We start from the raw sequence: 12,111 nt of genomic DNA, 5'->3' as shown, positions 1-12,111 counted from the left end.
TCATAGGGGCGGAGAGCAGGAAAAGCATTGCCTAATGCTTCTATAACAGGGGTACATAGTCAAGCAAGGTGAGGAGACTGATACAAAATAACAACAGCAGGAGAAAAAAAATGGAGAAAAAGTAGTAAAATTGAAATATATGTATATAGTAAAGGTTGAAACTCTAGTTTCTCTTGATCGTTCTGGCACCACTCCACAAGAAATGTTACAACCAGTTCTTTATTTCTGGGTTTCTCCTCCAAGTAACATGGGCCAGCATGAGAAAAGTTTTCCACATGACAATCTCTCTGAGAGCCCCTGCTGTGAAGGGGAAGCTGAGGTTTGGTGGAAAGTCTCGTTTTTAACTACTCCTACTGGTAAAAACTAAAGCATGCCTCTTGAGAGGAAGTTCCAACACAGGTCCTCTTTGTCTCATTCTAGCCTGTGATAATAGGAAGGTTTAACATATATTAAGTCTTGATTTGTACTTACTAATAAATTCACTTAAAAAAATAGGAAGTAAATCATGTTTGGAGGAACAGGAAGATATCAGAGACAGTTAAAACATTCAGTAGATGTTAAATATTCATGTGACTTTATCACTGAGGTTATGGATTTGTCATTGTCACCATAGCAGGCCTGCCCAGAGCTCTGTGCATTTCTGCTGATCTTGCTCTCTGGCCTTTTTTAATAGCTTACTTCATTTTCCACCTTCATCATTGCTTTTCATGCATCACTTGGAGAGAATAGTTTAAGGTTTCTGCAGCAGTATGAAAACATTATCATTAAACAAAGCTTCCACAGAAAGACAATGTTTGTACAACACTGCTCATGCTGCTACTTGAAAGGGAACAGTAATCTACTTTAACAGCAGCAGGCAGGGTTCCCTGAACATTTTTCTTATTCTCCATAGACAGAGGCAGACCTTTGCTCTAAACAGGAATTCATCAGCTGCTCTATTCTTTGTCCTCTGTCTCCTCCTGGCTGGAGTTGCCCCTTGCCCAGAAGACATGCCTGGAGCACTGTGCAGGGGCTTTTGCATCGTGCTCATTGTCACTCCTGAGTCTCATGTCATTATTAAAAAAGTATATGTAGCAGTGAGCTATGAAATGCTTTTTCAGCTGAGTTTAAAAGCTGGCAGTCCCCTGCTAAAACTCCATGTGCTGTTTCCAGCACATGGACCACACAGAAAGCCGGAGACTGTGATCAGCCAGTTCATGTATTATTCCAATAATTGATTAATATGCTTCAATGCAGGTACCACAGAGCCTAAGAGACAAGGTGGAAAGGGAATCCATTCTGTCTTTAAGAATAGAAAAAAGAGAAATGTCAGTTGGGATGGCTGAATATCTGCACATGTGAGTGGTAGGATTGCTGTTGGTCTGAGCAAATAAGTAAGCCAAAGTTAGTTGAAAGAGGTTTTACACTCAAAGAACGATATGTCCTTCCCTACACTGTTTTCACTGATGATATGTGGAATTAAACTACAGAACCATGTAACAGATTATATAACAGTGTGATAAAGGAGTTTTAACAGCATATTATTGTTATCTCACGTTCTCTCAGCCCACCAGTACATTTTTACTCAGACTTGTCTTCAGATAGTGAATTTCTGAGATTCTGTTTTGAGTTAATGACCACAAAAAGTCTCTGGCCTATCAGTTTTTTAAAAAACTATCCACAACAATCCTAAATCATGATTTTCAGAGTTTCTATAGTATGACTTCACTATGCCATTGGCTGTGTGATTCAAAAAAGAGGTCTAACACTCCTTTCTTAAATGTGACTGCATACATATATAAATGGATATTAAGTCCTGACAAAGGACTGGGATCTGCCCAGTCTTCACCATTAAGGGATATTCTAGTTTATAAATAAATTTAAACTTCTTGCACCTGAAGATGGCATTACCAGACAGATAAGAGTTTCACAGGCGGAACTTGCCCTAAGCATTTGTAAATGTATTTTTTGTTGTTGTTTGTTTGTATTGTTTGGAATAATGGTTTTTGTGGTTTTTTTAATAATAAGAAAAGGAAAAAAAAAAAATCACATGCAACACCCTCAACTAGATCTGATGAACACACCTGAACACAGTTCAATCTGGAAAAGGTGCTGGAAGTTGTTGAAGATTGTCCTGACAAAAAGCAGCAAAAGATTTTCACTCAGTCTCCTGGAAATCAATGCATGACTGCATGCATTTATCTGTGCACTATCTGTACATTTATCAGAGTTTCCACCTTAACTCTTCATTGTCTTTTAATCTCCTTGCAAAAGAGAATGTATTTTGAATTCCATGTTTTGAAGGTTTATTGCAAATTTACACCTTCAGAGTAAGCACAGTTTTGGATAGTGGTCTTACCTAAGGATCCACTAAGGTTATATCTTTCCTTTTCCTAGACTCAGAACAACAGTACATCCACATTAGCACCTATACTATTTGGCTTTCTTAGAGGCTCTGACTCATTTGCATGGTCCTCTACATGATCCAAACACTTATCATCCTACTATGAAACATAATTTATTTCAGAAGATCTTCACAGGATATAAGGCCATAAGGAAAGGAATAGTAAAAACTGTGCAGTGCTAAAAACATTATTGCTGTTGAATATTGCACGTGACTTTTTTATTGTAACTGTTCCCACCACCAGAGGGGAGTGTTTGTAGTCTGATATTCAATAAGAAGGTGAACCGAAGCATTACTGTGTTTTATACCATAACAATGGCTCTGTCCCAGCAGAAAAACTGTAAGGCCTTGCCAAATGCTATTGGTTTAGGTGTGTATAAACATACAGTATATATGCAGGTACGCACACACAAACACATACACAATATCACATTACTCTGAGAGTTACAGAGCATTAAAAATCATTTTAGAAACAGGTCATTAATAGTTCTGTTTGTTTAAAACTTTATGAAATAGAATGATGAGGTATTGCTGCCCAAAACTGCACACATGTATAGGATTACATATTCTGATTCTACCCCAGCAATCAACATAAGAATTCTTCCTAGTGGGTCTGCTTTTGATTCACAAAGTTCTGACAATAAGCCATAACGTCTCATTTGCTTGTCTAATACGACAAAGTGCAGGCCTAAGATTCTGACCTGTGCCCGTTACTAATACTGATTTGTCTTGAAATTGCATGCCTTTTTTTCTCAAAAGATGTCAAATTTTCAGGTTTAGTCAGGAGCACAGCACACTGATTATGTCATTGCTTCCACAGGCTCCTGAACGTGCTTCTGCAGCAGTCAAATCTTAGTGAAATTAATCATCAGGACAATGAGGTGAGTGAGCTTGTGCTGTAAGTCACTGTCCTAGGCTCTGGGATCATACAGTTCATGCTGTTCAGAAAGAGTCCACTGAACTATCAATTTTATGGTAAGACAATGCACAAGTCAGATATTTCTGTAATGTTGTTGCTGAACTCTGAAGCCCTATCACGTTTTTCCCACAATGATGCACCTTTACACTAATAACACTTCTCCATATACTGCCAGCTCTGAGGTATCTTCAGACAGTCTCTTAACTCACTTGCTAAGACATAAATTGCTTTTGATCCTTTTTAAGTTGGACCCTGGATTAAATCTTCACCTTTTCCAAACGTCCTATCGTTAAAGAGCTAACTGTTCACAGAAAAAATAACAGAAACCTGGTATTGCACAGAACAAGCATGGAAGAACAAAAATTTATGCTAGGTTACTCTGATCCTTAAAGAATTTGGCCCTGCATGTACACATACAGTGTACACAGGAGAGTGTCAGCTTCCCAAATGTGTTCTCCAGATAAAGAAGCCAAGGCACGAGAAAGACTCTGGACATCTTTTCCTGTGTTTGTCTTCGCTCTAGCAATTGCTCAAGGGTGTTTCTCTTCTCCATGGTGCCAGAACCATCACAGGGCTGCTAATTTTCTCTCTTCCCATGAGTTTTCCTTATCTACTGGATGGTTTGCAGACCCCACTTACAACAGCCTAAACCAGACATATGGTTTGTCTTGGCATAGAGTTATGTTGCTAATGAGTTGCATGTAACCATGAATGACAATTTCAAGCCATAATGGTTTGCTGTAATGCATCACTGAATGCAAATTGGAACTTTTAGTCTAGGTCATTTGGCATGGGAATGCTATTTGTTCAAATGTCACTGCTAAACCCTGAATATTAATGTTTTCTTAAAAGTGTGGAACCTCACAAATTATTTCTGCTAATGAAGCTGTTCTCCTGGCATAAGTAAAACACTTCAGTTTTCCCATCTACACTTGAGAAAAACACACTGATCAATGCATGAACACACAAACAGTAAAAAATACATCTGGAGGTTTCATAGTTTCCACAACTGAGGCTTTCTGTGGGTTTCTTGTGAAGCTTTGTGAGACAACAATGGGAAGAAACATTCCCTGAAAAAGCCTAGAATCTGAGCAAAAGCAGTATCACAATATATTTCCCAGGGGCAAACGCAGCCTGTGAATGCTATTTCAGGTCCCCTTTTACTGGATTGCACCCATCTATGCTCATGAAACTGCTGCCCAATCATCAATAGCCATTTGTTTTGGTTTGGTTTGCTTTTAGTATTTGGTTTTCTCCTTTTATGTCCCCTATTACTCTTTATTTTTAATAGATGTGCAACTGTTGGGCTTTCTTATTTTTAACATTACATTTTTTAGATCTTCAGAGCCCTACAGCTTTGACAGTTCTGATATCACCCTCATGCTTCCTCTCACAACCGCAGATGCCACTCAAGGGTGCTATCACCTTGCACAAAGCAGATGGGCATAAGCTGGATAGCCATCACCCACTGCAGCCTTCCCACACGTGTGAGGTGCTGTTCCGACCAGCTCAACTCTGTACTCTTTTGGGCACTCCAGAAGGACACATGGAACACTAATTATTAGAAAAGAAAAAGAGACCAAAACAGGAAGCAGCCCTATGCTCTGTCTAAATTCTTGGTATACCTGCACCTTGAATGCCGGCTGCAAGAGTCATCTGAAAAAGCGTATACAACAACAGGAACAGAAAAGGACTACAACGATTATTTAGAATAGTTTCCTTTCATGGGTAGGTCAATAACCAGAACAAACTAACTACAATAGGATGTTCAGGATGGTAGCTACGTCAGAGGGATGGTATAATACAAGTTCATGACATCGTGAACAGCACAGAGAAGATGAGAATGACTGCTGTCTTTTACATCTAAAATAATGCAGGCACCCACAGAAATTATCAGGCAGCAGTGAATGTATATGAAGAAAATGAAAGGAAGCACTTTTTCACAGAATGAGTGGTTACCACATGGAGATCTGGATGGCACAAGAAGTCATTAGTGAGATTGTGTGACTGTATAACACTGAGCCTTACTTCTTATATTCTCTCGCTAAACATCTCCTACTGACCCTGGACTAGGAAGGTCTTTGGTTCCTACACACAGTTTTTACACTCTTACTTTACAGCTGGCTGCTTCTGGCTATGGCAAGAACAAGGAAAAACTTGGTTTTTTTTCAAGGATTTTGCCCTTTTGTCCATATCAACAGACTGAGAGCAGATGATGAGAAGCTGGCCTAGTACACTGTAGCTTCCCTTCTTCCAGTGACTTTTCCTGCTCTCCAGGGTTAGGTGTGAGGACCCATGTCCAGTCTGGAAACACTTCACTCAAACCTCACTTCAGAGCCTCACATTGGGTGTCTGTCAACAGTAATTGGTCCGAAACATCAAAATCTTGGTCCACCAGTATCAGTGGCAAAGCTCTCATTAATTTCAGTGGGTTTGGGATTTCATCCTCATTTTTGGTTTTACAAAACTTAACCCCTTATGACTAAGCTTTGTAAAACCAAGCTAAGACCAAAACTGCTCTTCTTCGTCTGTTGTATTTTGTCATCATCCATACTTAAGCCATGTAAGGACTTGAAAATATACCTGATAAATGAAAGCTGAGGGGTTCAAACTTTTACATAAAAAATACTGCTTACAACTTTCAGTATTATTTCACTGATAAGTTGTATGCTTGAATGTTTTATAGCTTGTGCTTTATCTGGGTTATTGCCAATTGGATTTATGGTGTTCCATGTCAAGTTTACATTTCTTTTCCACTCTACATTTTTTTTGGTTTTTAACATTTTAGAACCCAGAAAAGACCCTTAAAATACATTTTCAGTGTTAACACGTAGTAAATGGCACCTCCACAAAGTAAAATGTTACCTCATCTGAACATTAGCAATTTTTAAAAAACATGCTGCTGTTGTAACTTCATGCAGAAAGTCTTTGATATTATGGGTTTAGAGTAAATTATAAGTGTGTTTAACAGTGTTGATGACAAGGTGAAATTACAGGCCATGAATTCTCTAATCTACTGAGACTGACTAGACACAGGTAAACTGGAATGAAAATGCAGGTAAATCAGTTAACATTTGCTTTGTTTTATTCCTAAACAGTTAATATGGGATGTTTATATTGTGTGTCTTTTTGTTGACATCACGGGGGCAGTTCCTTAGCTTGCTAAATAGTGTCAGCTAAAATTCTAGCTTATAATACTTATTTTGAATCAAAGATAAAACCTAAGATAAACATCACGTGGTGTCATGACAGAGCACCAGCCTAAAATAGTCCTTTCTCACTGAACATAAACTTAGCAGTGAGGAACCATTCCCCAGCTGTCATTTTTTTTTTGTGATGACCATGCATTTTTTAGATGGGCATGAAAGAAACATTCATATTTGTATTGATATTCTGTAATGACTCCAAAAAGATGATTGCTAGGTTCCCTCTTATAATTATTTCAGAAGTTGTAACTGATCTTTCCAAGTCAAGACAGAGTGGAAAGAGTCAGTCCAGCCAAAATGGTTTCAGAACTGTGTAGCTTATCTGTAGTTGAAAGAGACGTGAAGGGAGCTACCATGCATGACCATTATTTGCTCTCCGGGTTTGTGGCTTTCAGGGAATGACTTCACTCCACTGGGCTGCTTTCCACAACAGGCCCCAGCATGCGCAGACCCTGCTGCACAAGGGAGCAGACCTGACCCTGGTGGACAAAGACTTCAAAACCGCACTGCACTGGGCCGTTCAGGTGAGACACAGCTGCGGTTTCATCAGGCAGTTGCTTGAACTGAGCCGGCTATTGTGTTGTCCTAAATGAAATGAGGAAAAAGGATGCTAAGAATGTCCAGTAACACCCCCAGCATTTTGCCAGTGGCATGGGACAAGGATCTAAGACCTGCTCCAGAGAGCAAGGTGTGCTTCATGTAGAGTGAGCTCTGTTGCCCTGAACAGTTATCATTTATCTCACTGGGACTACAAGTGTGTTTCATGTGCTTAGATTTTTTCACTGAATCAGGTTCATAGAAATCTGCAGCTTAAATAGTCTTTCTAACAATCTTTGAGAATATAATAATGTAAATGCAATTTAAAATATCCTTTAAAATAAATAGTTGTGGAACAATTGGTAGAGGGGTTGAGCCCCTGCTTCTGTGGAAATTAAGGAGGATGGGGAGACAGACACATTTCCCACTGAGCTGTATCTCCCTATCTCACATGAAAAAGAAAAAAAAAAAAAAATCAAATTGCTAAAAATAATGTGGGAGATCATTGGAGAAGAAAAACACACAGGTAAATAAATGCATATGACATTTAACACTCTTACAAAATTGGTAATATGCTTATTAGCAAGTGGTGTAAAATAGTGTAGTTTAAAAAGTTATGCATAAACTTTACTGCAAAAACATCCCAGATGAAAGGATAGCAATCCTATAAACATGTTTGTACTTGCTCAATTGCCATAGCAAGTTCCAGTATCAGTGTTCAAAACACCTGCTCAACAGATAAGCAAAAATAGAACTTACATAAAAATCCAGTAACGTTTTCCTACAATGACTAAATATTTGCATCCTCACCTTTTGGTCCAAGTAAACTCATCTTAAAATATGTGCCAACAAAGAAATAAAAAATCTCTGAACTGCCACATGCTATAAATGAGTAAGGACATCTAGAAAGAATAATCTGTTTCCTTCAACCACAGCCTCCCACAGATGGTTCAGGCACAATAGGCTCAAATTTTGTTTTTCTGAAATTGAGTTATATTTTGGCCTCTGCAACTGGTGTTATTTCACCAATAGTTTCATTCTTTAATCCTGATCAGTCTGAACTTCAGTTACTTCCTTTACTCTTTTGTCTTCGGAAACTACAGGTACCTAGTCCGTTGTGTGTTTTTTCTAGGCTTGCTCCTCCCACTTTCTCTCATAAATGTGCAGAACAACTCTTAAGAAAGGGAGAAATTGCAGCTGCACAAAACCCACTTTGCCCCAGGTGGAGGTAAATCATAAATCACTCTTCTTTCTCTCTCTAAGCTGCTCCCAGAAGCAAGAGAAAATATGAGTAGGATGAGACCCTTTCTCTTCTTGACAGATTCCTGCTATGAAGCCTTATAAACTGCTTCCTTCATCCACATATTTCTCATAATATAGGTCAAGAAGGGCTAGTTCAAATACCAGAGCATGGAATAGATCTGCTAGCATTTCCCTTACTCAGGCTTGGCCAAGAAGAAATATTTTCAGCCACTGCTCTTTCTTGCTCTATTAGGCCCAAGAGAAATAGATACTGTGGACAGCCATGGCTTTGTCTGCTGTTACAGCTCTGCTGCATGTGATCATCATTCCCACGTACCAATTTTTAATATGCTCAGTGAATGTTTTCCCCTGGAGATCAAAAGATGAAGGCAGGGTTGTGCTCATTGAGAAGACCGTGTCAAGCAATGTTTAATAACCTCTTCCATAGCTACTGGAAAGGGGCTAATTTTCCTTTAAGAATTGCTTTTATATCTTCGGAGCACAAGAGACTCACAGAGCTCAAGCAGTAACAGCTGCAGGGGTTGTTTTTGTCTGAATAGGGCCTTGTGTTTAATTTAATTTTTAAAAAACTCAGTAAGGGGAAGACCAGGCATAACACAGAAACTTGTTTCAGAGACTGCAGAAAAGAAGGCAGTTTGTGCACACTGGACTGAAACTCAGATCAGGACCACGTAAAAACCATCATCCACCACCAAAAATAGAATTCTCACATGTGTTCCATACAGAATAATTGCTCTATGCTGTCTGTTTCAAAGAACACATGTTTGGTGCTTGGTCTTCCACCAGACAGACGGGGTCTGTCGAGTCCCAGCCCTAAAGACACCTTGCCCACACCAAGATCTGCTGTACTGAGAAGCTCAACCTTCCTGCTACTCGAGTTCATGTCTTCAGTGCAAATGTGTCAGCATCAGTGTCGAAAACACAAATCATTTTGGTTCAAAGTGGGAATGCCTCACGTCAAATCTTTCACACATGCACTATTTTCAAGTCAGTACAGATAGGGCTATAGTAGGGGTGTCTTAGGAGGTGTTTCTCTCTTTTCATTCCAATCAGCAATAACTGCTGTAATCAGAAGGAAGCATACCATTATAAACAAAACCTGTTACCTTGATACTGGAATTAAGTTTAAAGCCTTTTTAAGAGTCCTAGATAATGATGTCATTGAAATCCTTGTAAAATACAGTATATGATATATTATTATACACTAGCATGCTCCATAGTACTACATCATAATGGTATTATTAGTACCCTAGAAACAGTACACTATTACCTTAGGAAGATTTATAGTCTCCCTGCATTGTCTTACCACTTCCTATGGTTTTTACCAGAAGTTTCTTTGTCTCTTTCTTAATACTCTGGCTCCCAAAGTCATATGATTATGTAAAAATATCAGCTTTCATTTTAAGAATAAACAAACAATCAAACCAAGATTTCTAGTGATTGTTTCATGTAAAGTAAAAAACAAACAAACAAACAAAAAACTTATAAGATAAAAAGAAGCTATTGAATATAATATTCTGCCTTGTGGAGCTGCACTTCTGATTTTTTTATTTATGTTTTGACTTGCAGTGTTAATATTAAAAAAAAAAAAAAAAAATCTTGGGATATTTTTTTTTTAGAAACAAATGAATTATTTAATTCCCTCCTTTCCTGAGAGCAGAAAGAAATACCTGTATAATTCACACACACTGTAAAAGAAAATCACAGACAATTATTTATTTGTGTTTGACTGGAAAGGCGTGGCAGCCTCTCTGTAATGTTTCGAAGGTGAGAGCACACTTGCATTTCAGGACATCTAGGAAATAACTAGCTACTCTGTTGCTGCAGGGGATAGCAAAAGACAAAACTAAACACCCAGCCCAGGGGCAGGAGGAAGGTCCCAGAGCAGGCAGTGGTGGCTGGGGCCAGGTCTGTCTCTAGGCATCATTCTGCACCCATCCTCTCTGCCCAGCACCCCAGTTTTTCTCCTGTGGGCTGGCTATAGTGGAAGGATTCAGAGAGAAACTTCTCAGGCCTCTTAAAAAGTAGTGAGTGTTTCTTCATGGCAGATGTGTTTGCTGCTGAAGTAGGCCAGAAAAGATGCATGAACTGAGCACCTTTCACAGTCTGGGAGGTTTCAGGCAGATTTCTTTTGTTGCAGATTTGGATGTGGTTTCTCTTTGTTTCATGCAGTTTTCTAGAGATAGCAATAAAAGGAGAGCAGCACTTTATTTTTTTTAAGTCACTAAGATTTAAAGACAATTTTCACTGCTAAGGAATGAATGAAAAAAATAGATTCACTATATTTTTTTTAACCATTACCTTAAGAAATCCCTTTCTTGTGCAAATATTTTCATATATTTACAAAAAAAGTAAAGCTGTTGCTTATGGAGGATGGGCCACTGCATAGCAGCAGGGCTCTATGGAGTGAGCTGTCAAGCTGCAAAATGAGGAAGAAAAGTGATTTCAAAAAGTTGGTTTTGAGTAAGAAACAAACATGCTCCAATACCATCAGGAGCTTTTAATTTGGAAGACTTAAAAAAATATACAGTATGGCCAGCTGACTTCAGATGCCCAGGGACATTCCCTAGTGCTACTTAGATTTCTATTGCAGCTGTGACCTATTTTTCCACTTCCATTTATGACAGATTGTAAATTGAAGGCCCCTGTGACTTCTATGTGGTATAGAAGTGTACAATATTGATATACAAACTCATCAGTACAACCAGATTATCAGAAAAACTGCCTTTACCTAAAATAATTAATCGTTAAACAGTAAATTCTTCAACTACGAACACGCTGTTCACAATATAATTATTTGTGCCAATCAAATTTCTAAGGAAATCAATTGCAAAACTCCTGATGAGGCTAGCAGGATTTTTTTAGGGCAAAACCTGTAGGTAAGTGCAGGATAATTGCCAGACCTCTTCTTAGCACAGTCTGTGTATAACTCTGCAAGTGGTTGCCAGAACATGAGTAATGTGCACACACAACACCTTTTCAGTATCTATAAATGCTCTAATCTCCTATGCCTTACAAAAAGGCACTGGGAGACAAAGATATACATTTCTCTGGCAGCAGTAAGGAATAAATCCTTATGCTACTGCAGGAAAAAAAAAAAAAAAAAAAAAAAAGACCCCTTTTTCAGAGCACATAAACAAACAGCTCATCCAGAGAAATCAGTCCTCACAACAATGTACTACCAGGGGAAAGCTGCCAAGTAACTTTAGTCATAGGCACGGTGCACAGTAAATCATACTCGGTTATTATGGAAGAGTCCAAGTGAAAATAAATTCTCAGAGAGACTTGGCTAGTATGTCATTAAGGTTTGTGCTTGAGCAAAGAGAGGATGAGAGAGGCAGTGACATATGATAGCCACACAGGTAGGGCTCTGTGACTATCCTTGTCACTTGGTAGCTCTTTCCAACAGCCAACAAGGTTGCTGAGAGGATAAAAAATATGTTAGGAACACTTTGTCCCTTTGTTGTAGTAGAGGCAGTGCTCTAAGGACCACAGGACAAAGTATCCCGTACGACAAAAACACGTTTTCTTTCCAGAAGTACCACAAATTCAAGCCAAGCTGGGATGCTCCGAGTCGGCAAGAGACGCCGTCTCAGTGGGTGTCTGAGGCTGAAGCACTAGGGTTAGGAGAAGACAAATGAGCTTCTCTGTGAGCTGGCTGTGTCTCACCAATGTAACTACAACGGCGTCAGTAGAGTTGTTGTTAATTTATGTTGGTTTGCCATCAGAAACACACCCTGTGAAGTGCCTGGGCTGCTTCCAGGCAGCTCTTGGCAAAGTGTCACTGGCAGGAGGAAAGCTGA

The 12,111-nt window shown here is 39.0% G+C and overlaps 1 protein-coding gene across 1 annotated transcript in view; it reads left to right on the top strand.

The window, feature by feature from the left end:
* Positions 1–12,111, top strand: part of ANKRD55 (ankyrin repeat domain 55) — a gene marked incomplete at both ends in the record, with an annotated part of 49,084 nt that overhangs the window by 13,050 nt on the left and 23,923 nt on the right. The window contains 2 exons of the mRNA XM_082784137.1: positions 3,204–3,264; positions 6,904–7,032. Of these exons, the coding sequence (XP_082640263.1) occupies positions 3,204–3,264; positions 6,904–7,032 (190 nt within the window). The remainder of the gene's footprint in view (positions 1–3,203; positions 3,265–6,903; positions 7,033–12,111) is intronic.

This window comes from Aythya marila (assembly GCF_965140915.1).
Source record: "Aythya marila genome assembly, chromosome: Z".
In the NCBI taxonomy this organism is placed as follows: domain Eukaryota; kingdom Metazoa; phylum Chordata; class Aves; order Anseriformes; family Anatidae; genus Aythya; species Aythya marila.
The sequence above is the reverse complement of the archived record's forward strand: the minus strand, read 5'-3'. Positions and strand labels throughout refer to the sequence as shown.